Here is a 27,663-nt window from a genome sequence, read left to right as displayed (position 1 = left end):
ATCTGAAAGACGGCACCTCCGACAGTGCAGCACTCCCTCAGTACTGTACTGGAGTGTCAGCCTAGAGCCATTACTCAGGTGTTACTGGCAATACATATTTTCAGCCCTGCTAACCGTGCTGATTTCAATAATTAGAATCACTGGATGAGAAAATGTCCTACTGTTATCTGACATCATCTGCAATAGAACTGCGTTTTTAAGATTTTTCATCTCAAAGTAATTGCTTAGTTTCACAGAACACATAATGTCACAGCTAAAGACTGTAGTCATGTAACCAGAACCTGTGGGGTAACAAAATTCATCTCATGAATGTTAATAGGATCCCCTGGATTAAATCTTCCATTATTATTAAACTGCTGATGACAACAGGCAGATTTTACAGCTCAGGAACCTTACTAACTTATTAGGGTACCATCACGGCATCTAATATTGAGCCTGTCGGTTACTAAAAACAAATTGTCCAGTTGACGTTCTTTAAATTCTATTCGGCGGGCACCATTGTTCACTAAAGATGACAGACAATCTGCTCTCAGGCCCCTTGCACCAGCTGCCATGAGGGACGTAACAATCCAGTTTCTACTTTCTGCTTGTTCCCATCAGTGAGGGCCTCACTTCATGAAGACCCAGGCTGGATAAAGAGCTCGTGAGGCACATTATGGACAGATCTGAGTTTCAAATCTAGATTTAGTCCTAATTTGTTTCAGTTGGATAAACCTGTTCCTTTAATGAATGAGCACTCCATGTGTATAATATAATTTGCTCGTGTTGGCTCTCTCTTTGTGCAAACAATGACATCTTGGCAATAAGAAGAACTTGTTTTTATACAGCACCTTTCACAAACTCAGGACATCCCAAAGCACTTTACAGCCAATGAAATACTTTAAAGTGTAGCCACTGTTGTAATGTAAGAAATGCAGCAGCCAATTTGCACACAGCAAGGTCCCAATGAAATAAGTGACCAGATCATCTGTTTTAGGTGCTGGTTGAGGGATAAATATTGGCCAGAACACTGGAAAACCCCCCCTGCTCTTTGTCAAAATAGTGCCGTGAGATCATTTAAGAAAGGAGACAGGGTCTAATATCTCATTTGATGGACAGCACAGCATTCCCTCAGTACTGCACTAAAGTGTCAGCCTAGATTATGTGTTCAAGTCTGTGAAGTGAGACTTGAACCCACCACCTCCTGACTCAGAGATGTGTGTGCTACCATTGAGCCAAATGACACTTCTAGTGCAGAGTTCAAATATCAAATATATATCAATGGGGTTTCTAGCGATCTTCCACAGTTACAACGACCGAACTGGGAGAACCCCAAGGAAATTCACAGCGGAGAACTGCAGTAGTAACTTGGGTAAGGGTGGTTCTTATCAAGCCTATGAGGGGGTTAACCAGTGAAATATTGTTTCCACTGGTTGGTGAATCAGTAACAAGGGTCGTAGACTCAGTATTATCACTAGAATAATGAATAGGGAACTGATTCACAAATGTTCCTTAGGAAAGCAAACCTGCTGTCCTTACCCGGTCTGGCTTATATGTGACTCCAATTCCACACCAAAATGGTTGACTCTTAACTGTCCTCGGAAGTGGTCTAGCAAGCCTTTCAGTTGTAACCAAGGCCCACCATCGACTTCTCAAGGGCAACTAGGGATGGGCAATAAATGTTGGCGATATCCATGAGAATGACATTTTTTTTCACACAGTGGGCTAGCAAAACATTGGAACAGGAATAGGCCATTCAACCCCTCGAGTCTGTTCCGCCATTCAATTAGATCATGGCTGATCTGTATCTTAACTCCATTTATCCACCTTGGTTCCATATCCCTTAATACCCTTACCTAATAAAAATCTATTAATCTTGGTTTTTGAAATTTTCAATTGACCCCTCGTCTCAACAGCTTTTTAGAGGAGAGAATTCCAGATTTCCACTCCCCTTTGTGTGAAGAAGTGCTTCCTGACATCACCCCTGAACGGCCTAGCTCTAATTTTAAGGTTATGCCCCCTTTGTTCTGGACTCCCCCGCCAGAGGAAATAGTTTCTCTGTATAAACCCTATCGAATAACTTTCAATATTTTAAACACCTCAAATGGATCAACCTTCCAAACTCAAGGGAATACAATCCAAGTTCATACAACTTGCCCTCGTAATTTATCCCTCTAAGCCCTGGTATTATACTGGTAAATCTGCACTGCACCCCCTCCAAGGCCAATATATCCTTCCTGAGGTGAGGTGAGAACATTAAATGCTTCACCATAAGTGGCTGCAGACTGTGGGGAAGATTCTCTTCGCTGGGGCGGAGTTCCAGCAGGGGCGGGGGGCATTCCCACTCGCCCCTCCGGATCCTTCTGAACCATTTTCCTGGGCCGGGGTTAATTCCGTATGAATAGCGGGCTCCTGGTGGGATTCCTACCGTCAAGAAGTTGTAAAAATCCTAGGGTCACCTATGGCTGGGACACCAGAGGAGCCACAGACCGAGGGTTATGGAGAAGGTGGGTCGGTGGGGTCGGTGTAACCAAAACGGACACACTTACTCCTCGAAGTTCTTACGTTCTCTGTTTTTTGCGGCGATCTTGGATTAAACTGCTATCCTCCACCTATCAGAAAGGGAATCCCACTGCCCTCTACGGTGAAAACCAGTGTTAAAAATAAAATAAATATTTCACATTTCTGACATACTGTTTGGTTTTAAAACGGCCATCAAAAACATTTTATTCTCCCAAGTTTTCTTTTCCTGTTGCTAATCCAGATTCTCTTCAGCAGTTCTAAATGTAATTTATGCAATCTCCTTCCTCCCTTATTTCTTCAATCTTTTAAGAACAATTTATGCTCTTTTCAAATTACCATCTAGGTTCAGGGTTCCTATTAACTTTCTATTTCAATGCAGTATATTGAATCTGTGCCTTCCCTGATCTTTTTAATTGAAGTTTGGTTTTAGCAATTTGTCCATTGTGTTCAATCACCCAAGGGGGTTGGAGAGGAATTTTCCAGATTCCCCCCCCCCCTCCCTCCTTATTATCCCTGGGTTTCTTCTTCCTGTTTTCTTGCCTCTCCCGGGAGATACACGGACTGGAACTGGCAAGTTACACTGACTGTAATTAGTAAGATACGCTGTGATTGCTAAGATACACTTTCAGTAATTGGTAATAAACACTTGCTTACTATAATTGATAACTTGGTCAGGTACACTCACTGTCCTTTATATGATCCGGCTTGAGAGGCTAGCAATCAAAGGTTTAATGCACTCACCTGAAACTCTCCCCTGCACTGTTTTAGCGAAGTTATTCACCAATTTATTATAAACGGGTTAACGCTGCTGCTAAAGTAGCGGAAAGATGAACTTCAGACAAACATTTTAAAACAAAAGCAAAATACTATGGATGCTGGAAATCTGAAAAAAATACAGAAAATGCTGGAAACACTCAGCAGGTCAGACAGCATCTGCGGAGAGAGAAACAGAGTTTCTCACAAAGCAAGTGTTTATTACCAATTATTGCAAGTGTGTCTTACCAGTTACAGTGTATCTTAGCATTTTAAAACGTTTGCATACCATAATTTCAGGGCCTAAATCAACAGATTAATTTTTGCTAATTACCATTTTAAGATCAATAGCAATCAAAAGATGTTTTCCTTTAAATAAAAGACATTAGTAAGACTCACATGAACTCTTGTGCTCTTTCCTCTTCATCCTCCGCCTCATCATGGTTGCCCGCGGGCTCATGGGATGGGCATTCCGCAGCAGAGTGTTGGTGTTCTGGGAACTAAAGCCTGATGTGCCCGAAGAGGGAGGAGAGCAGCTGACTGGGACCAAGGCTGTGGGAGACAGAGAGGGGGGGTGTTGGTGACCTCGCGATGGTAAAGAAGTAATAAAGAATCAGTCAGTCTTCCCTGTGGTTAAATACACTGTGCAATGGTTTTGGGATTGAGGGTCGAGCGAAGGCTCAAGATCAGCTCCCGACACAGAGATTTGTATTTGTATGAGGGATCTTAAGTGGCTGAAATTAGTTGATGGATGGAGAAAGCCAGCTGTAAGTGCTGATCTCCGTGCCAGAATTCCCAACGTGTGCTCCTCTGGCACAGAGCTCCGTGCCGGGAGGATTTATTTGGTAAAATCTACAGGGAGTGACTAGTTCCTTAAAAAGTCAACCCTAAGCTCCAACACTTTCCACGTTTTACCACTGAGATTACGAATGTAATGGAGGCTCAGTGGCTTCAAAGCAGGAGCATCTGAAGAAGCAAAGAATTGTGAATTGAAGCACTAACACTGGAAGGAGATTGATCAGTTGATAGGATCGGCAACTCTCCTGGATTGTCCTGGAGTCTCCAGGAATTAAAGATTGATCTCCTGGGCACTGCCGCGAGCAACTGGGAGAAAAATCATAAAAAGTACCTGGACCTGCACCTAAAGTGCTGCAGGGCTACGGACCGGGTGCGGGAAGGTGGGATTAGAATGGGCACCTGGTTGTTCTTCGAGCCGGTGCGGACATGATGGGCCGAATGGCCCCCTTCTGTGCTGTATCTTTTCTATGGTTCTCTGGGTGTTAAAAAATGTGTTTTCTTTTTCAATTTCTTTGACTACTTTCATTTACTCGTCATAAAAATATTGGAGATGGCAAAACATCCAATCGGGTAACAAAGAGTCTGTTCACATTCCGATTGGCGTAGGAAGGAGGCGCACCACGGTGAGGGACGTGTCAGGCGACCAATGGCAGAAGTGTGGGGTGGGAGGTCATGTGATGAAACCTCCCAGAATACGTCCAACCAGAGTTGGCACCGTCAGTAGTGAAAACTGAGGGAATCTCACACCAAAACCAACAAATAATAAAGAGAAAAAAGCTTGAGGTTCTACTCCTGGTGTTTGAGAAGTGATCTTCTAACTGCATTCCTCGAATCAATTGCTCAATCCACCTGATGCATTGGAAACGCTGGCATGTTAATCCAATTGTTTGGCTTCAAATCAAAGTATCTCCTGAAAATAAAACAATGGGATGTAGCTACACCAACCATTGGTTGATTAGGGAAGGAGCATCCAACCTACGATCCTAGGGCCATGCGTGGTCCACCCAACAATCTGGGCCTTGAAACCCAGCTAACTCGGTCCTACTTGTGCTACATTTCTTATTCACTGGTCTGTCCTGTTTGAGCTGTACAATGGGGGCAACTCAACGTCACAAGGCTGACCCTTTTACCTGTCAGTACATCTCTGTGAATTAGTTTGAGGGAAAGGCCTCATCACTAAATTCTTGACTGAAGGAGCCATGGGAAGTAGCTACTGTGGAGAAGGCTCCCATTTTTGGTCAAAGCAGATATCCGAGATACCACAGAGTCTGTTCCACTCTATTAAAGGCTTTGGGCCTACCTAGGGTAGGTTCGCTGAAGGCCTCCTCTGTGACAGCAGAGGGTGACTGTCCCTGATGGTCCTTCTTTGGTCTGCTTGCCCCTCTCATACCTCAGGCCTATATGGGCTTGACCCTTGTTAATTTACTTCTAACTTTTATTTCCCTTCATTATTTAGAAAGCATTTCTATCAATGAGAATAGAGATTCCTCCTGGTTTGTCTATAGATCTTGTAATGATGCTTCTATTTGTTATAGCAGTAACCTTCTCTTACTTTAGCACAATTATTTATTCTTCACTTTGCTGGACACTGTATATTGGCTTTATATGTTTATACGTTCAACAATTTAATTCAAAAAAAATTATTTTTTGAGCACTGACTTGTCCTATTGAGCACTCTCACCAAGAATGTAACTTTAACTCATGGACTGTCATCAGCTGCAAAGATTTCAGTTCTCCCTGGGTCAGCTATTTTTTCATCACTCCGGCCGGAACCATAGCTGAAATCCACCGTCCCAGATGAGACCGAATTTCCAGCTTTAATCCAGTGTGGGCCGATTGAGCATCTTAACGTCAACCCAGCACATCCAACGAACAACATCACACAGTCAGTGCCCACAAGAGCCCAGAGAGTAAACGCCTAATCTCAGCCATTCTGTCGTGCCGTGGCACCAAGCAGGTGTCAGACATTTTCCCAACAGAGAAGGTAAAATTGGAGGCTGAATTACTGCAGCTGGATTTTGAACGTCTCATAACATTTGGTGCTGACAAGAGGCCCTGGGTCAAAGGTCGCCCTTGCGCATCCACTTGGTAAGGGAATGGTGCTGGGCAACGTGAGGCCAACAGAAAGGGAACGGGGTGAGAAAATAAACATGCTAGCTTGTAAAAAGAAGAAAACACATTTATTCTAAGAGATTGGATGTTCTTGGAGCTGGTGTTGAAATTGGCCCTGAGGTTGAGTGCGACTTCAGAGAGATAGCTAAGTTACTGTACATTTGCAGTAGTCCGAGTTGGATAGAGGGGTCGCTGTGCTCCAGGTAGGCGTCTTGCAGTGCCCTGGGTGGTAGGTGTGGCAGTAGTTGACGCAGGGGTCCCAGCAGTGATGGTGGTCACTCTTCTGAATCTTAACTGTCCATTGGCCATTAAGAGGAAATGGAAAAGAGAGGCAAGAGAAAGAATGTATGAATAAAACCCAACTCTTCCAAAACGCATCTGCACCACTTAAAGGGCCACTGTCATCATGTTGGGGATGGCCGATGGTTGTTAAGTTCAGTACCAGAACAAACACAAGCACAATCTTGAGGTTTGTTTCCTCTGCTAGATACAGACTGAGCTTTTCTCTCGTTTGTTTGACTCCAACTGATATTTAAGAAAACAATGAGACCATCATGTAAATCAAGTTTAGGACTTTTTCTTAGCAAGATGACACCTGCCCTTTAAGAACCTATTTTGCAAACAATGTTCCAAACCATGTGTTTACATCCATTTGTACAAGTTTTCACTGTGGTAAACACCAGAGAATCACAGTGGGGTAAATGACTCTCTTCTTTAAAGCTTCTATCTTACATTCATCACATTGCTTAGATCTCCCAATACTATAGCAATCACAGAACGCCAATAAACTCGACAGGCATGATTTACCTTTCATAAAGCCTGGCTGACTTGGAATTATTCCCTTTACTCCTTTTCAACACGCCTCCGTTGTTTCCTTTATAATACACTGATAATCTATCATTATAGATGGCAGGCTACCAATCCTATAATTCCAAGGATACATCTCAAACTACTTATTAAATCCCTGGAGAACAACAGGTATCCGGGAGTGAGTTACAGGCTGGAATCTAATTGAGGGGTTAAGATGGTTTATATATAGAGTGATTGATACCTGAGAGTGAGTTACAGACTGGAATCTAATCGAGGGGTTCGGGTGGTTTATATATAGAATAATAGATACCTGGGAGTGAGTTACAGGCTGGAATCTAATCGAGGGGTTCGGGTGGTTTATATATGGAATAATGGATACCCAGGAGTGAGTTACAGGCTGGAATCTAATCGAGGGGTTAAGATGGTTTATATATAGAGTGATTGATACCTGGGAGTGAGTTACAGACTGGAATCTAATCGAGGGGTTCGGATGGTTTATATATAGAATAATAGATACCTGGGAGTGAGTTACAGGCTGGAATCTAATCGAGGGGTTCGGGTGGTTTATATATAGAATAATGGATACCCAGGAGTGAGTTACAGACTGGAATCTAATCGAGGGGTTCGGGTGGTTTATATATAGAATAATAGATACCCAGGAGTGAGTTACAGACTGGAATCTAATCGAGGGATTCGGGTGGTTTATATATAGAATAACGGATACCTGGGAGTGAGTTACAGGCTGGAATCTAATCGAGGGGTTCGGGTGGTTTATATATAGAATAATAGATACCCAGGAGTGAGCTACAGACTGGAATCTAATCGAGGGGTTCGGGTGGTTTATATATAGAATAACAGATACCCGGGAGTGAGTTACAGGCTGGAATCTAATCGAGGGGTTTGGGTGGTTTATATATAGAATAATGGATACCCAGGAGTGAGTGACAGGCTGGAATCTAATCGAGGGGTTCGGGTGGTTTATATATAGAATAACAGATACCCAGGAGTGAGTTACAGGCAGGAATCTAATCGAGGGGTTCGGGTGGTTTATATATAGAATAATGGATACCCGGGAGTGAGTTACAGGCAGGAATCTAATCAAGGGGTTTGGATTATTTTTTCTTCAGTGGTTCTCGTTTATTTGGCCAATGGAAGGATTTTCCACATTCACAGGAGCCTGGGTTAGACAAACTGCCACTTAGATGTGACTTTCCTCCCTGTGGGTTTTATGCCACCCATACTTTAGACCTGGGGACTGTTAGATTGTCTGATCACAAGACTGGTTTGTAGTGTTGTAAATGCTGTGTCTGGAGGATCACAAAAGGCCCAATGTTGATCGCTGACACTGAATTAAAGTTGAACAGGACCCTAGGACATTTCTTCACAGCAATAAATGTACAAGAAATTACATTTAAGGATTGATTTCAATCTCATTTCCCACAGTATTTCTTGAGGTTTCCAAAAATCAATGCAAGTGCATCACTTACTGATCAGAATGATGTATTAGAGGCAAGTCTTTACACTGCCCAGGAGCATTTGCTAAATGGAAAATGTATTTACTTGTAGTTTTTTGACTTTCTGATTGTAATATAATGACCCTTCAGACAGAATGACAAGGATGGTCCAATCCATTCGTTTCATTTCAGTACAGTCCCCACCACTGACACCATCCTCGCTTATCACAAACAGCCGTCTCTATCGGGCAAATGTGCTAACCATTTCCCATTACCATCGGCATCAATTAAAAGGCGCTGCTAATAACATATTTGAGCTCGCTGACTGTTTCGGGCAGTTCAGTATTTGCTGACTTTTAAAAAGCCGATTTTTTTTTATGACTGCATCCAATCGACATCTCACTTTGCAAAGTAAAGAGTAAGGAATCTTACAACACCAGGTTATAGTCCAACAAATTTATTTTAAAATTATTTCGGAGATTATCTCCTTCATCTGACGAAGGAGATAATCTCCGAAAGCTTGTGATTTTAAAATAAATTTGTTGGACTATAACCTGGTGTTGTAAGATTCCTTACATTTGTCCACCCCAGTCCATCACCGGCATCTCCACATCAAAGTAAAGAGAACCACCGAGACATAAATAGAACCAAGACATTGTAGCAGAGGTTGATCTGATCTCACTTTGAACATGTTGGCTGATTGAAGCTGCCTGAAATCTCCACCTTCCGACTGCCTCCCATAGTTATCAACAGCGAACAGCTGATGGAGACAGTCAGAAAGTGCAGTCCCTCCACCTTCAGTCACCACCCCCTCTAAATCCCCCTCCCCCTCAGGCACCCCCCCCCAGTCAGCCCCTCCACCTTCAGTCACCACCCCCTCTAAATCACCCTCCTCCTCAGTCACCCCCCCAGTCAGCCCCTCCACCTTCAGTCACCACCCACTCTAAATCACCCTCCCCCTCAGTCACCCCCCCCCCAGTCAGCCCCTCCACCTTCAGTCACCACCCCCTCTAAATCACCCTCCCCCTCAGTCACCCCCCCCCCAGTCAGCCCCTCCACCTTCAGTCACCACCCACTCTAAATCACCCTCCCCCTCAGTCACTCCCGCCCCCAGTCAGCCCCTCCACCTTCAGTCACCACCCCCCCAACCTCGATCACCCCCCCTCAATCACACACGCCCTCTTACTGCCCCCCCTCAGTCACCCCCCACCCAGTCAGCCCCTCCCACCTCGGTTCCCCCCCCCACCAGTCACTCCCACCCTCCTCAGTCACTCCCCCCCACCCCAGTCAGCCCCTCCCATCTTGGTCACCCCACCCCCAGTCAGCCCCTCCCACCTTAGTCACGCCCCCCCCAACCTCGATCACCATCCCCCCTCACGCCCAATCATGCCCGCCCCCTTACTGCCCCCCTCACTCCCCCCCACCTCGGTCACCCCTCCCCTTAGTCACCCCTCTCCTCAGTCACCTCTCCCCTCAGTCACCTCTCCCCTCAGTCACCTCTCCCCTCAGTCACCCCCCCCCTCAGTTACCCACCCTACATCCGTTCATCCCCCCTCCTCGGTCACACACCCCTCCTCAGTCACCCTCCACCCTTCGGTCACCCCCACCCCCCCACCTCTGGACACCCCCCTTCCTCAGTCACCCACCCCACCTCGGTCACACCCACCCCCCCTCGGTCACACCCCCCCTCCTCAGTCACCCCACCCCACCTCGGTCACACCCCCTCCCCCTCGGTCACCCCCCCTCCTCAGTCACCCCACCCCTCTAGAACTCCTGCAACTGCTGCGAGACCTTAAGACCGTCTCCTCATCACCGCGGCTGGCGAGCTGCACGTGACGGGTGATGATGCACGACTTCCTTCGACACCACCTCCCAAACCTGCACCCTCCACCACCTAGAAGGACAAGGGCAACGGGTGCATGGGAACAACATGGTTGAATTCCATATCCAATTAGAGGGTGAGAAGGTTGATTCTCAAACAAGCGTACTGAGCTTGAATAAAGGAGACTATGATGGTATGAGAGCGGAATTGATTAAAGTGGACTGGGAAAATAGATTAAAGGGTAAGACGGTACATGAGCAGTGGTGTTCATTTAGGGAGTTATTTTACAACTTTCAAAATAAATATATTCCACTGAGGAAAAAAGGGTGTAAAAGAAATGACAGCCACCCGTGGCTAAGTAAAGAAATCAAGGATAGTATCCGACTAAAAACAAGGACATATAAGGTAGCCAAACTTAGTGGGAGGATAGAAGATTGGGAATTCTTCAAAAGACAGCAAAAAGTAACTAAAGGATTGATTAAGAAAGGGAAGTTAGATTATGAAAAGAAATTAGCAAAAAATATAAAAACAGATAGCAAGAGTTTCTATAGTTATATAAAAAGAAAAAGGGTGGCTAAGGCAAACATAGGTCCCTTAGAGGATGAGACCGGGAAATTAATGGTGGGAAACATGGAGATGGCAAAAATGCTGAACAAATATTTTGTTTCAGTCTTTACAGTAGAGGACACTAAGAATATCCCAACACTGGACAAACAGGGGACTCTCGGGGGGGAGGAGCTAAATACGATTAAAATCACTCAAGAGATGGTACTCAGTAAAATAATGGGACTCAAGGCGGATAAATCCCCTGGACCTGATGGCTTCCATCCTAGGGTCTTGAGGGAAGTGGCAGTAGGGATTGTGGATGCTTTGGTGATAGTTTTCCAAAATTCCCTGGACTCAGGAGAGGTCCCGGCAGATTGGAAAACTGCTAATGTAACACCGTTATTTAAAAAGGGTAGTAGGCAGAAGGCTGGAAATTATAGGCCAGTTAGCTTAACATCTGTGGTGGGTAAAATTTTGGAATCTATTATTAAGGAGACAGTAACGGAACATTTAGATAAGCATAATTTAATAGGACAAAGTCAGCATGGCTTTATGAAGGGGAAGTCATGTCTGACAAATTTGCTTGAGTTCTTCGAGGATATAACGTATAGGGTGGATAAAGGGGAACCAGTGGACGTAGTGTATTTAGACTTCCAGAAGGCATTCGACAAGGTGCCACATAAAAGATTATTACTTAAGATAAAAAATCACGGGATTGGGGGTAATATTCTGGCATGGGTGGAGGATTGGTTATCGAACAGGAAGCAGACAGTTGGGATAAATGGTTCATTTTCGGACTGGCAACCAGTAACCAGTGGTGTTCCACAGGGGTCGGTGCTGGGTCCCCAACTCTTTACAATCTATATTAACGATTTGGAGGAGGGGACCGAGTGCAACATATCAAAATTTGCAGATGATACAAAGATGGGAGGGAAAGTAGAGAGTGAGGAGGACATAAAAAACCTGCAAGGGGATATAGACAGGCTGGGTGAGTGGGCGGAGATTTGGCAGATGCAATATAATATTGGAAAATGTGAGGTTATGCACTTTGGCAGGAAAAATCAGAGAGCAAGTTATTTTCTTAATGGCGAGAGACTGGAAAGTACTGCAGTACAAAGGGATCTGGGGGTCCTAGTGCAAGAAAATCAAAAAGTTGGTATGCAGGTGCAGCAGGTGATCAAGAAAGCCAACGGAATGTTGGCTTTTATTGCTAGGGGGATAGAATATAAAAACAAGGAGGTATTGCTGCAGTTATATAAGGTATTGGTGAGACCGCACCTGGAATACTGCATACAGTTTTGGTCTCCATACTTAAGAAAAGACATACTTGCTCTCGAGGCAGTACAAAGAAGGTTCACTCGGTTAATCCCGGGGATGAGGGGGCGGACATATGAGGAGAGGTTGAGTAGATTGGGACTCTACTCATTGGAGTTCAGAAGAATGAGAGGCGATCTTATTGAAACATATAAGATTGTGAAGGGTCTTGATCGGGTGGATGCAGTAAGGATGTTCCCAAAGATGGGTGAAACTAGAACTAGGGGGCATAATCTTAGAATAAGGGGCTGCTCTTTCAAAACTGAGATGAGGAGAAACTTCTTCACTCAGAGGGTGGTAGGTCTGTGGAATTTGCTGCCCCAGGAAGCTGTGGAAGCTACATCATTAGATAAATTTAAAACAGAAATAGACAGTTTCCTAGAAGTAAAGGGAATTAGGGGTTATGGGGAGCGGGCAGGAAATTGGACATGAAGCTGAGTTCGGATCGGTCAATGCCCTGTGGGTGGCGGAGAGGGCCCAGGGGCTATGTGGCCGGGTCCTGCTCCGACTTCTTGTGTTCTTTAGATTTGTGGTTGGGATCAGATCAGCCATGATCTTATTGAATGGCGGAGCAGGCTTGAGGGGCCGATTGGCCTACTCCTGCTCCAATTTCTTATGTTCTTATGTAACACCACCTGCACATCCCCCTCCAAGTCACACACCATCCCGACTTGGAAATATATTGCCGTTCCTTCATCGTCGCTGGGTCAAAATCCTGGAACTCCCTTCCTAACAGCACTGTGGGAGAACCTTCACCACACGGACTGCAGCGGTTCAAGAAGGCGGCTCACCATCACCTTCTCAAGGGCAATTAGGGATGGGCAATAAATGCTGGCCTTGCCAGTGATGCCCACGTCCCAAGAATGAATTTAGAAAGGAAACTCCTGGTTGTCCCAACGCCCCAATGCCCGCCAGCTCCAGGGTCTTGAGAGTAGCTGGAATCATCATCCTCCTCACAAACTGGAGGATTGTCCTTCACACGGTGTCCGTATTTCTATTTCGATAATTGCTTTACGTGTTTCTTGCGTCAGGAACTCTTAAGTTATCTTGGTTACATCGGCCACCACGTGAAATAACTCCAAGTGAAGAACTGGTAATTTTACTCTCTGATGATTTCACAGTGCACTCTGAAGATCTCTGAAGATGCTGGTCATTATAACGTCTCTTAATGTCTCCATGTCTCCTCAGGGGCGATGGACAAAGCTAGGCCCGGCCCAACACTTTCCAGATCACCCAAAATTTCACCGCCCATCGTCTCCCCAGCAACCACCCCCCCTCCACCTCCAGCCGCGCCCCATCGCACCTTCCCGAGCACCAGCCCGGTCCATCCGCCCCGGGGAATATAATCGGTCCAAGTTTCAGGGTAGCACCGCTGGTCAAACACCAAAGCGCAGGTGAGCGGGAGCGTGGGGAGGAGGTAGAGGAGAGAGAGAAAAAGTAAAGAAAGAACTTGTATTTATATAGTGCCTTTCACGACCTCAGGACGTCCCAAGGTGCTTTACAGCCAGTACTTTTGAAGTGTAGTCATTCATAGTATCATAGTATGTTATAGCACAGAAGGAGGCCATTCGGCCCATCATGCCTATGCCAGCTCTTTGAAAGATCTATCCAATTAATCCCACTCCCCCGCTCTTTCCCCATAGCTCTGTAAATTTTTTTCCTTCAAACATTCCTTCAATTTTTCCTTCAATTCCCTTTTGAAAGTTACTATTGAATCTGCTTCCACCGCCCTTTCAGGCAGTGCATTCCAGATCATAACAACTTTCTGCGTAAAAAAATGTTTCCTCATGTTGCCTCTGGTTCTTTTGCCAATCACCTTAAATCTGTGTCCTCTGGTTACCGACCCTTCTGCCACTGGAAACAGTTTCTCCTTATTTATTCTATCAAAACCGTTCATGATTTTGAACACCTCTATCAAATCTCCCCTTAACCAAGGCTTTAAGTTTGCTTACAAGTCTATTATGTGGTACTTTATCAAATGCCTTTTGAAAGTCCATACACACAAGTCACTGTTGTAATGTAGGAAACACGGCAGCCAATTTGTGCACAGCAAGGTCCCACAAACAGCAATGTGATAATGACCAGATCATCTGTTTTTATGTAGTGGTGCTGGTTGAGGGATAAATATTGACCAGTTATTTGCCCCACCTCATCCCCCAGAATAAAGTCAAGTGATTCTTCTTTCCTTGTTAGACTGGAATCACACAATGATCTAGAAGCAATCCTGGATGCATTCTAAATAAATGCAAGTTCTTTCTTTAACACAAATGCGTGAACCCGTGCAATTAAACTAGCACAAGAGGAAATTAAAGCCTGAAGATGACTGACATGAGAAACTGCAATGTGACACTGGTACATATGGGAGGGTGAATTCCATTGTTGGGACTGTCTATGATCTACTGCTCGTGGAGTATTTGATGGACTACAGCTTTACCTACTCCATCATTTATGTGTCAGCCTTGGCTCAGTTGGCAGCGCTCTCACCTCTGAATCAGTAGGTCCAAGTCCCACTCCAGCAACTTGAGCACAAAATCCAGGCTGATACTCCAGCACAGTACTGAGGGAGTGCTGCGCTGTCAGAGATGCCATCTTTCGGATGAGATTTTAAAAGTGGACATAAAAGATCCCAAGGCACATTTCGAAGAAGAGCAGGGGAGTTCTCCCTGGTGTCCTGGCAAATATTTATCCCTCAACCAACACCTAAAAATAGATTATCTGGTCATTGATCACATTGCTGTTTGTGGGACCTTGCTGTGTGCAAATTGGCTGCTGCATTTCCTACATTACAACAGTATCTACGCTTAAAAAGTATTGCATTGGGTGTGAAGCGCTTTGGGACGTCCTGAGGTCGTGAAAGGTGCTATATAAATGCAAGTTCTTTTTTCTTTACCCAGTCTGTGCTGTTCCTGGCCTATGGCTGCTTGACGCTCACACGTGGTCCCCACAGCTGACGGCCTTTCCATTTACCAGCACTGCCATTTCTGACCAAGATCAGCGCAAAATACTTTCGTATAATTATCTGCATTTTTTTTCTTCACCAATTCTCCGCAGTGCCTTCCTCCTCTGTTGGTGCCGACTCCTTGCCGGGGTCCCACGGTTCCCCTGCGGCATCTCACCTATGTGCCCATGATTCACGCGAGAGCCTTGACGGTAAATGTCGACAGGCTGTTCGACCGCAGGGGTTGGGCCAGAGCCAAGCCCGACCCTGTTCTAAACCGACATCCACCTGAAGGTCAGCAGGCGGAGATCAGGAACAGGGAACACCGGTGGATTTGCTCCTCCCCAACCCGGGCCATCTGCAGTGTACCAATCGACGACCCCCCAGGTGAAATCAGCTGAGTTGACACGGAGGAAGAATCGAACCTGGAACCTTTGGAGCTGAATTTCCACCAGGCGGTTTTCCCGATTTTCCCATCGAAATAGCAGGACACACCAATGGAAATCCTACCCCTGTGTGTTTAGTGCGGCTCAAACACTGACTGGTTGATTTTGTTGATGAGTTAAACAGTTACCAGGTAACTTAACGAGTCAGCGGCGCCCGTTAACTTTACGGTTGGAAAATAACGGGCATCGTACGCTCGGCTTTCTGATACCAGATGCCTGCAGGCTGGGCCGCCCATTCCCACCACAGCCTCCCTCGCCACCCAACACCCACTGCACTTGCCAGCAGCGCGACCTTGTAAAATGACCCCAAGTAACATTTTCCCCGTAAACAATTTCGAGGCCCTTTTCGATCTAGTTTCGACGTGTTAAAAGGCGACAGACAGTACCTTGCTCCGCTGGCTTCAGTGACAGTCTGCTCTGGTGCACTGGCAGGATCTCCAGCTTCACGTTGTCAGCGGTGCTGGCCAGGAGTTGGGTGGCCTCCAGCAGGGAGCAGTGCTCGGTGCTCATCCCATCAATGGACAAGATGTGGTCGCCAACGTGCAAGGCCCCACATCTAAGACAAAGGCAACAAAAAAAATCTCAGAAGCAATCTCTTTATTCACCAGAAATCTGAGGAAGTTGACAGATCTCACCTGATAGGCTGAGTCTTTCATGCTTGTGATTTGCATCTATCTAAAATAATTACATATTTAACAAATTTATGCCAGAGTATAATTTCAACAGAGCAGTTGTATTTTTGTAATGAATTCCATTGCACCCTCTTTAAAAATTGAAAGCAAAAATGTTGAGGTGTTACTTTTTATCCCCTTCCCCTCTCGATGTCCTTCTCTCCTCATGCCATGAATCATATCCTTCTGAGAGAACAGGCAGCTGATCCAAACCCAGGCCTCTGCTACGCCAATCAATGGCTGGTGCGTGAGCTGCTGAGCGAGGACAGAGAGATGATTCTTCCTCCGTGTGGCTTAAAATCCTCATCCTCATCTTCAAATCCCTCCATAGACTCGCCCCTCCCTATCTTTGTAACTCCTCCAGCCCTACAACCCTCCGAGGACTCTGCATTCCTCCAACTCTGGCCTCTTGTGCATCCCCCACTCCATTCGACCCCACTATTGGCAGCTGTGTCTTCAGCTGTCTGGGCCCTAAGCTCTTGAATTCCCTCCCTAAACATCTCTACCTCTCTCTCCTCCTTTAAGACGCTCCTTAAAACCTACCTCTCTGACCAAGCTTTTGGTCACCTGTGATAATGGCTCCTCCTTTGGCTCGGTGTCAATTTTTGTCTGATTACATACCTGTGACGCGGCTTCGGATATTTTACTACACTAAAGGCACTAAAGGTACTAGACTCTAGTCGGAGAGTCTAGTACGACTCTCCTAGTAGAATGTTCTAGCACTCCTTTACAGCAGCACAGTGCAGCTCCCACACACTGCACCACTTTTCCACCCCAATTTCATCAAATCGTTAACATAACGGCTGGAATTTTCTGGGCTTTTTCCCTGCAGCAGAGGTTGATTAGGACGTGCTCTTCAGCCATTAACGCTGGGTATGAGGCTGGGTATAATGGTGCCCCTCTGCTCCTTCTGGCTCTACAGTCAGGTAAGTACCGTTTTTGGCTGCAGCCTCCAGCAATCCCTTTAACCGCCGCTGCTGTTCGCCTAAAAAAACTGACCTCAGTCAGTGAGTTGCGTACGGCGATCAGTCGCGATCCACTGTCAGAAAGGGGCCTGACCGAACCTTCAACCTGCCATGAATGACATAGAATCTACAGCACAGAAACAGGCCATTCAGCCCAACTGGTCTATGCCTCCTTCCACGCTAATGACCTCTTCCCACCTGCTCCCCCCCTGTATCCTTCATGTATGTACCAAGCCTCCCCTGAAACGCATCAATCTGCTTCAACCACTCCACGTGGCAGCGAGTTCCACATTCTCACCACTCTCTCGGTCGAGAAATAAAGCAGGCCGAAAGAAGACTGAAGAGACGGGGCAGACTTGGAGGAAGCCTGGTGCTCAATCACCCCACACACAGGCTGTGACCCTTTGACATACGAGAGTCCCAGGAACGGAGCTACGGCCTTGCAGAGTGCCTCACCCAAAGCGGACTATCTTTATCTTACTGTGCCAAGTGAGAAAAGAAAATCACAGCGTAGCCAGCAAAAAGAAAGACTCAGGACGGCCCAAAGTGCTTTACAGTCAATGCAGTACTTTTGAAGTGCAGTCACTGTTGTAATGTAGGAAACGCAGCAGTCAATTTGTGCACAGCAAGATCCCACAAACAGCAATGTGATAATGACCAGATAATCTGTTTTTAGTGAATGGCTGAGGAGTAAATATTAGCCAGGACACTGGGGAGAACTCCCGTGCTCTTCTTCAAATAGTGCCACAGGGTCTTTTACATCCATCTGAGGGGGCTCAGTTTAACATCTCACCTGAAAGTTGGCACCTCTGACAGTGCAGCACTCCCTCAGTACTGCACTGGGACTGTCAGCCTGGATTATATCTCTGGAGTGGGACTTGAACCTACAATCTTTGGACCTGGAGGTGAGAGTGCTACCACTGAGGTAGTGGGCTGATCAATCCTGAATAACTGGGCACAGTTTTAACTATCCGGGATTGCTACTTAAACGAGAGAGCATGAATTAAGTACCTGTCCACGATGCTGGCCGCTTTGATCTTGTCGAGGACGATGACTTGCTTGTTGCGATGTGTCCCGCTGGTCAGCGATATTCCCAGCGCGCAGCCTGGAGTTTTCGCAATTTCCACGAGCAAAGGCCCGGAAGCGTTGAGCACGGAATCTGTAAGACAGACCACCCATCATCATAAGGTCAGGCCGCCTCTCTCAAGCTATTACCCAAATCCCTCTCAGTGGCCCCCCGCCCAATCCATCCCACCAACACACATTCAACGTAAGAAAATCCAAGGATCAATGAGATAGAATCACCTGCTTTTAAAGTAATATTGCTCAGCAACCCACGTCCTGTCCTTCATTAGATGTCTTCCCAATCCTTCCCCCCGCCCCCACCTCTCCCCCCTCCTCATCCTCCAATCCCTATGCCTGCAGGGTCTCCCAAGCAATATGCACTCACCGGGAGGATATCAAATTAGTTCTGATTACCCTAACCTCAAGGACCTAGACAAAGAAATACCACAAACAGAAATATTCTGTTTAATCGAGGGTGGTTTATATATGGAATAATGAATGCCCGGGAGTGAGTTACAGACTGGAATCTAATCGAGGGGTTCGGGTGGTTTATATATAGAATAATGAATGCCCGGGAGTGAGTTACAGGCTGGAATCTAATCGAGGGGTTCGGGTGGTTTATATATAGAATAATGGATACCCAGGAGTGAGTTACAGGCTGGAATCTAATCGAGGGGTTCGGGTGGTTTATATATAGAATAATGGATACCCAGGAGTGAGTTACAGGCTGGAATCTAATCGAGGGGTTCAGGTGGTTTATATATAGAATAATGGATACCCAGGAGTGAGTTACAGGCTGGAATCTAATCGAGGGGTTCGGGTGGTTTATATATAGAATAATGGATACCCAGGAGTGAGTTACAGGCTGGAATCTAATCGAGGGGTTCAGGTGGTTTATATATAGAATAATAAATACCCAGGAATGAATTACAGGATGGAATCTAATCGAGGGGTTCGGGTGGTTTATATATAGAATAATAAATACCCAGGAATGAATTACAGGATGGAATCTAATCGAGGGGTTCGGGTGGTTTATATATAGAATAATAAATACCCAGGAGTGAGTTACAGGCTGGAATCTAATCGAGGGGTTTGGGTGGTTTATATATAGAATAATGGATACCCGGGAGTGACTTACAGGCTGCAATGTAATGGAGGGGTTTGGATGGTTTATACATAGAATAACGATACCCGGGAGTGAGTTACAGGCTGGAATTTTAAGTTGTAGTTCATTATTTGAACTCTGAGACTGGATTATTATTTTAATGTCACTGTGCAGTTTCTGCTGTTGTTTATCGAATCCTCTTTAGTTTCTTAGGGATGTTCCTATTAATATGCAGATATGAATTACAGCTCATGATATATGAAGAAATTGGGCAGTTAAAGAAAAGGACCAATCCCAAATCCAAAACTCGGTGCGGGAGAGAGCAGCAGTAAAAATGACACTGATCACCCGACAAGGCTTGAGGTTATTTGAGTAAATTCTCTGTACATGAGTGACAGTCTAAGCCGGCGGCTATATTTTCCCCGTATGGTTCTCAGTTCAGTGGTAATTTTAGCAGTTTGCAGACCCGGCATGGAGCTTTGCCCACTGGGAGCAGATATGAGGAATTCACAGAGAGGAAATCGCGGGGAGTGCATGCCCGAACTCCTGTTGGACAAAAGCTGCAGGCTGGGAATCTAAATCCCTCAAATTAACCCTTTAATGTCAGACAGCCACCTGAAAACCAGACTGCCCTGTTCGAGACTGAGAGTGCAGTGTCCTCGATCAGGTAGGAGCAGAAGGAATAGCGGACTATTTGGCCATGAGCCCTATGTTGTCAGCAAGTGTCACAACATTGTATCACAGTAACATTACTGTGACATTCACTTAATCGTACAGATTATAGAGCAATGGTGTTTGACTGCTCAACAAGGGGCTCACATTGCAGCAGTAGGGAGATGGTGGAAGCAATTAGTATCGATTCATCCAAATGCAAATTGAATAGACTACTTTCAGATGGGCTATTTGAGTAATTTGAGATATGACATGTGGTAAGTGTAACATGCTTGGGAGGAACAGGTGACTTTGATTCCCAAATCTCTCCACCACTGGGTTTTCCTCGCCTCATGTCCGGGGGTCTGTTGTAGATTAATTGATTGAGATTGATTGCTATAATTAGTCAAGAACTCCATTATCGTTCTATCATGTGACTGCCAGAATAGTAGAGAGCATGGACTTTTTTCGTCCAGCGACTCCTGTATAACAAACTTTTAAAAAGGGGCAATAAAGTCAAAAAGTTCAGTGTGTGTAGATATAACTTTGTGCTTAAATCCTGGTCAATCAATCGTTAATCTGCGGTCTTAAACAGCACGGATTTATCAAGAGCTGAGCTAGGATGGAGGTGAGAGCCTCTTTCTGTTGGGCTGAAGATCAGATTCCGTATCTATTGGTTCAAGAAGGTCAGAGTGGAAGCAGCTGCCGAGTGGGAGGCACTTGAATATGCAAATCAATGCTGCTCTCTGCAGTGTAATGAAGCTCCCTTTAATTAGCACGCTTATAATTGACTGCGGCAGAAACAGAATGACTTGGCTTCAGTCAACACTGGGAGAGTGCAGTGAGCGGCCCATGAAGGGCAGGGGAAGCACTTCCACCTGGAAGTATTTGTCCAAGGGAAGTGTTTCCTGGCAACGATCCAAAGTCATTAGCCAACAGGTGGAGTGTCATCAGCTGGCTACAGGTTTTAACTGGAGTAGGAGGGAAAGGCCCATCCTTAGCACTTAAGCAAGTAACGTTCAAATGGTTATGAAGAACTTTAATTAAATTGGACATCCTCTCAATTTTTCCTATTTATGCGCATTTGCTTTAAAGAGAACTGAGCTGATCTCCTGTGGCATTGCTCATGGTTAGTCAGTGATTTGGAACACAGTTGTGCTGTTCAGCTGCTAAGATGGAGCAATGTTTCCACTGGCCCGTCCCTTTAAGAGGAACGACTGTGTACAACAGCTAATTGTAGCTGATTTGAAGCTGAAGATGTTAATTATAGGTCAGTAAATAGGTCGTACACTTCAGGCTCCATGTCAGAAGAACTCCAGAATCAATGATTGGCTTCCTTGCTCAAATTTTAAGTTTACATTGCAAAGTTACAATTTTCTTCCTAAATAAGGTAATTCCTTGTTGGGCTACAGTATCACAGGCTCCTTGTTGGCTACAGTATCACAGGCTCCTTGTTGGGCTACAGTATCGCAGTCTCCTTGTTGGGCTACAGTATCGCAGTCTCCTTGTTGGGCTACAGTATCGCAGTCTCCTTATTGGGCTACAGTATCACACACTACTTGTTGGGGTACAGTATCGCAGTCTCCTTGTTGGGCTACAGTATCGCAGTCTCCTTGTTGGGCTACAGTATCGCAGTCTCCTTGTTGGGCTACAGTATCACACACTACTTGTTGGGGTACAGTATCGCAGTCTCCTTGTTGGGCTACAGTATCGCAGTCTCCTTGTTGGGCTACAGTATCACACACTACTTGTTGGGGTACAGTATCGCAGACTCCTTGTTGGGCTACAGTATCGCAGTCTCCTTGTTGGGCTACAGTATCGCAGTCTCCTTGTTGGGCTACAGTATCGCAGTCTCCTTGTTGGGCTGCAGTATCGCAGACTCCTTGTTGGGCGACAGTATCGCAGACTCCTTGTTGGGCTACAGTATCGCAGTCTCCTTGTTGGGCTACAGTATCGCAGACTCCTTGTTGGGCTACAGTATCGCAGACTCCTTGTTGGGCTGCAGTATCGCAGACTCCTTGTTGGGCTACAGTATCGCAGACTCCTTGTTGGGCTACAGTATCGCAGACTCCTTGTTGGGCTACAGTATCGCAGTCTCCTTGTTGGGGTACAGTATCGCAGACTCCTTGTTGGGCTACAGAATCACAGGCTCCTTGTTGGGGCACATCAACAAAGGCTCCTTGTTGGGTACAGTATCACAGCCCCTTTTTGGGGGTACAGTAACACAGGCTCCTTGCTGGGGTACAGTATGACAGTCTCCTTGTTGGGCTGCAATACATCAGGTTCCTTGGGGTGCGGTATCGCAAACAACTTGTTGGGGTACAGTATCACAGGCACTTTGTTGGGGTACAGTATCACAGGCACGTTGTTGGGGTACAGTAACACAGACATGTTGTTGGGGTACAGTATCACAGACATGTTGTTGGGGTACAGTATCACAGACATGTTGTTGGGGTACAGTATCACAGGCACGTTGTTGGGGTACAGTATCACAGACATGTTGTTGGGGTACAGTATCACAGACATGTTGTTGGGGTACAGTAACACATGCTCCTTTTTGGGGGGGGGGCAGTATCACCGACACCTTTTTGGGGTACAGTAACAGATGCTCTTTGTTAAGGTACAGTACCACAGGCTCTTTGTTAAGGTACAGTATCACAGGCTCCTTTTTGGGGCACAGCAACACTAGCTCCTTGTTGGGGTGCAGTATCACAGCCTCTTTTTTGGGGTACAGTATCACAGACTCCTTGTTCGGGTTCAGTAACACAGACTCCTTGCTGGGGTACAGTATCAGCGATTCCTTGTTGACGTACAGTGTCACAGATTCCTTGCTGGGGCACAGTGCCACAGGCTGCTTGTTGGGGTACAGTATCACATTCTCCTTGTTCAGATACAGTACCACAGGCTCTTTGTTGGGGTACATTATTGCAGGCTCCTTGTTGGGGTAAAATAACACAGGATCTTTGTTGCAGCACAGTATCACAGAATACATGTTGGGGTACAGTATCACAGTTTACTTGTTGTGGTACAGTATCACAGACTAGTTGTTGGGGTACAGTATCACACACTACTTGTTGGGGTACAGTATCACAGACTAGTTTTGGGGTACAGTATCGCAGGCTCCTTGTTCAGGTACAGTAACACAGACTCCTTGTTCAGGTATAGTAACGCAGACTCCTTGCTGGGGTACAGTTTCAGTGACTGGGTGAAGATTCTCCCACAGTGCTGTTAGGAAGGGAGTTCCAGGATTTTGACCCAGTGATGATGAAGGAACGGCGATATATTTCCAAGTCGGGATGGTGTGTGACTTGGAGGGGAACGTGCAGGTGGTGTTGTTCCCATGTGCCTGCCGCCCTTGTCCTTCTAGGTGGTAGAGGTCGCGGGTTTGGGAGGTGCTGTCGAAGAAGCCTTGGCGAGTTGTTGCAGTGCATCCTGTTGATGGTACACACTGCAGCCACAGTGCGCCGGTGGTGGAGGGAGTGAATGAGTCCAGGAACACAGATTTCCTTTTGAGGAATGATACCTCAGGCTCTTGTTGGGGGATTTGTATCACGGACTCATTGTTGGAGTACAGTATCGCAGGCTGCTTTTTGGGGTACAGTACCACAGGATCCTTGTTGGGGTACAGTACTACAGGCTCCTTATTGGTGTACAGTATGACAGGCTCTTTGTTGGTGTACAGTGTCACAGGTTCTTTGTTGGGGGTACAGTTCGATATGTTCCTTGTTGGGGTACAGTATCACAGTCTCCTTGTTGGGATCCAGTAACACAGGGTCCTAGTTGGGGTACTGTATCATATACTCCTAGTTGGGGTACTGTATCATATACTCCTAGTTGGGGTACTGTATCATATACTCCTTGTTAGGGTACAGTATCACAGACCGCTAGTTGGGGTACAGTATTCCATACTCCTTGTTCGTCAACAGTATCACATATACCTTGTACGAGTACAATTACATAGGCTCCTTTTTGGAGTACAGTGTCACAGACTCCTTGTTGGCGTACAGAATCACAGGTTGCCTGTTGGGGTACTGTAGCACAGACTACTTTTTGGGGTACAGCACCACAGGCTCCTGCTTGGGGGACTGAATCACAGGCTCTTTGTTGTGGTGCAGTATTCCAGACTACTTGTTGAGATACAGTATCACAGACTACTTCTTGGGGTACAATATCACAGACTTCTTGTTGGAATACAGTATCACAGGGTCCTTGTTGGGGAACAGCACCACAGGCTCCTTGTTGGGGTTCAGTATCGCAGGCTCCTTGTTGGGTACGGTATCATAGACATCCTGTTGGTGTACAGTGCTACAGGCTCCTTGTTGGGTACGGTATCACAGACATCCTGTTGGTGTACAGTGCTACAGGCTCCTTTTTGGGGAACACATGCTCCTTTTTGAGGTGCAATATGACAGAATCCTTTTTGGGATACAGTGAGAGAGACTCATTGTTGGGTACAGTATCACAGCCTCTTTTTTGGGGTACAGTATCACAGATTCCTTGTTCGGTACAGTACCGCATACTCCTTCTTGGGGTACAGAATCACAGACTACTTCTTTGGGTACGGTTCGACAGGCTCCTTGTTGGGGAACAGTACCATAGGCTCTTTTATTGGGTCGAGGACCACAGGCTCCTTCTTGGGGTACAGTATCACAGGCTGCTTGTTGGGGTGCAGTATCACAAACTCCATGTTGGGCTACAGTACCACAGGTTCCTTGTTTGGGTGCAGTACCACAGGCTCTTTGTCGGGTCGAGTACAGTAACACTGACTCCTTGTTTGAGTACAGTAATACTAGCTTCTTTTTAAGGGACAGTATCACAGGCTCTCTGTTGGGGTACAGTATCACAGGCACTCTGTTGGGGTACAGTATCACAGACTCCTTGTTGGAGTACAGTATCACAAGCTCCTTGTTGGGCTACAGTATCACAGGCTCCTTGTTGGAGTACAGTATCACAGGCTCCTTGTTGGGGTGCAGTATCACAGGCTCCTTGTTGGGGTACAGTATCACAAGCTCCTTGTTGGGGTACAGTATCACAGGCTCCTTGTTGGGGTACAGTATCACAGGCTCCTTGTTGGGGTACAGTATCACAGGCTCCTTGTTGGGGTACAGTATCACAAGCTCCTTGTTGGGGCACAGTAACACTGGCTCCTTGTTGGGCTACAGTATCACAGGCTCCTTGTTGGGGTACAGTATCACAGGCTCCTTGTTGGAGTACAGGAAAACAGGCTCCTTGTTGGAGTACAGTATCACAAGCTCCTTGTTGGGGTACAGTATCACAAGCTCCTTGTTGGGGTGCAGTATCACAGGCTCCTTGTTGGGGTACAGTATCACAGGCTCCTTGTTGGGGTACAGGAACACAGGCTCCTTGTTGGAGTACAGTATCACAGGCTCCTTGTTGGAGTACAGGAACACAGGCTCCTTGTTGGAGTACAGTATCACAAGCTCCTTGTTGGAGTACAGGAACACAGGCTCGTTGTTGGAGTACAGTATCACAAGCTCCTTGTTGGAGTACAGGAACACAGGCTCCTTGTTGGAGTACAGTATCACAAGCTCCTTGTTGGAGTACAGGAACACAGGCTCCTTGTTGGAGTACAGTATCACAAGCTCCTTGTTGGAGTACAGGAACACAGGCTCCTTGTTGGGGTACAGTATCACAGGCTCCTTGTTGGAGTACAGGAACACAGGCTCCTTGTTGGAGTACAGTATCACAAGCTCCTTGTTGGAGTACAGGAACACAGGCTCCTTGTTGGAGTACAGGAACACAGGCTCCTTGTTGGAGTACAGTATCACAAGCTCCTTGTTGGAGTACAGTATCACAGGCTCCTTGTTGGGGTACAGTACCACAGGCTCCTTGTTGGGGTACAGGAACACAGGCTCCTTGTTGGGGTACAGAATCACAGGCTCCTTGTTGGGGTACAGTATCACAGGCTCCTTGTTGGGCTTCAGTATCACAGGCTCCTTGTTGGGGTACAGAATCACAGGCTCCTTGTTGGGCTACAGAATCACAGGCTCCTTGTTGGGGTACAGTACCACAGGCTCCTTGTTGGGCTTCAGTATCACAGGCTCCTTGTTGGGGTACAGAATCACAGGCTCCTTGTTGGGCTACAGAATCACAGGCTCCTTGTTGGGCTACAGTATCACAGGCTCCTTGTTGGGCTACAGTATCACAGGCTCCTTGTTGGGCTTCAGTATCACAGGCTCCTTGTTGGGCTACAGTATCACAGGCTCCTTGTTGGGCTTCAGTATCACAGGCTCCTTGTTGGGCTTCAGTACCACAGGCTCCTTGTTGGGCTACAGAATCACAGGCTCCTTGTTGGGGTACAGAATCACAGGCTCCTTGTTGGGGTACAGTATCACAGGCTCCTTGTTGGGCTTCAGTATCACAGGCTCCTTGTTGGGCTACAGTATCACAGACTCCTTGTTGAGGTGCAGTATCACAGGCTCCTTGTTGGAGTACAGTATCACACGTTACTTGTTGGAGTACAGTATCACAGGCTCCTTGTTGGAGTACAGGAACACAGGCTCCTTGTTGGGGTGCAGTATCACAAGCTCCTTGTTGGAGTACAGTATCACAGGCTCCTTGTTGGAGTACAGGAACACAGGCTCCTTGTTGGGGTGCAGTATCACAAGCTCCTTGTTGGAGTACAGTATCACAGGCTCCTTGTTGGAGTACAGGAACACAGGCTCCTTGTTAAGGTACAGTATCGCAGTCTCCTTGTTGGGGTACAGTATCGCAGACTCCTTGTTGGGCTACAGAATCACAGGCTCCTTGTTGGGCTACAGAATCACAGGCTCCTTGTTGGGGCACATCAACAAAGGCTCCTTGTTGGGTACAGTATCACAGCCCCTTTTTGGGGGTACAGTAACACAGGCTCTTTGCTGGGGTACAGTATGACAGTCTCCTTGTTGGGCTGCAATACATCAGGTTCCTTGGGGTGCGGTATCGCAAACAACTTGTTGGGGTACAGTATCACAGGCACGTTGTTGGGGTACAGTATCACAGGCACGTTGTTGGGGTACAGTATCACAGACATGTTGTTGGGGTACAGTAACACATGCTCCTTTTTGGGGGGGGCAGTATCACCGACACCTTTTTGGGGTACAGTAACAGATGCTCATTGTTAGGTACAGTATCACATACTCCTTTTTGGGGCACAGCAACACTAGCTCCTTGTTGGGGTGCAGTATCACAGGCTCCTTGTTGGGGTACAGTATCACAGCCTCTTTTTTGGGGTACAGTATCACAGACTCCTTGTTGGGCTACAGTATCACACACTACTTGTTGGGGCACAGAATCACAGGCTCCTTGTTGGGCTACAGTATCACAGACTCCTTGTTGGGCTACAGTATCACACACTACTTGTTGGGGCACAGAATCACAGGCTCCTTGTTGGGCTACAGTATCACAGGCTCCTTGTTGGGGTACAGTATCACAGGCTCCTTGTTGGAGTACAGTATCACAGGCTCCTTGTTGGGCTACAGTATCACAGGCTCCTTGTTGGGGTACAGTATCACAGGCTCCTTGTTGGGGTACAGTATCACAGGCTCCTTGTTAAGGTACAGTACCACAGGCTCTTTGTTAAGGTACAGTATCACAGGCTCCTTGTTGGGGCACAGCAACACTAGCTCCTTGTTGGGGTGCAGTATCACAGCCTCTTTTTTGGGGTACAGTATCACAGACTCCTTGTTCGGGTTCAGTAACACAGACTCCT

At 46.4% G+C, this 27,663-nt stretch overlaps 1 protein-coding gene across 1 annotated transcript in view; it reads right to left on the bottom strand.

Annotated features, from left to right (window-relative positions):
- Nucleotides 1-27,663, bottom strand: part of grip2b (glutamate receptor interacting protein 2b) — a 179,007-nt gene that overhangs the window by 91,538 nt on the left and 59,806 nt on the right. Inside the window, exons 9-12 of the mRNA XM_067998289.1 lie at nt 18,143-18,290; nt 15,882-16,051; nt 6,325-6,459; nt 3,655-3,807 (exon numbers count right to left, since the gene is read on the bottom strand). Coding sequence (XP_067854390.1) covers nt 3,655-3,807; nt 6,325-6,459; nt 15,882-16,051; nt 18,143-18,290 — 606 coding nt within the window. The remainder of the gene's footprint in view (nt 1-3,654; nt 3,808-6,324; nt 6,460-15,881; nt 16,052-18,142; nt 18,291-27,663) is intronic.

This window comes from Heptranchias perlo, chromosome 17, assembly GCF_035084215.1.
Source record: "Heptranchias perlo isolate sHepPer1 chromosome 17, sHepPer1.hap1, whole genome shotgun sequence".
Classification (NCBI taxonomy): Eukaryota; Metazoa; Chordata; class Chondrichthyes; order Hexanchiformes; family Hexanchidae; genus Heptranchias; species Heptranchias perlo.
The sequence above is the reverse complement of the archived record's forward strand: the minus strand, read 5'-3'. Positions and strand labels throughout refer to the sequence as shown.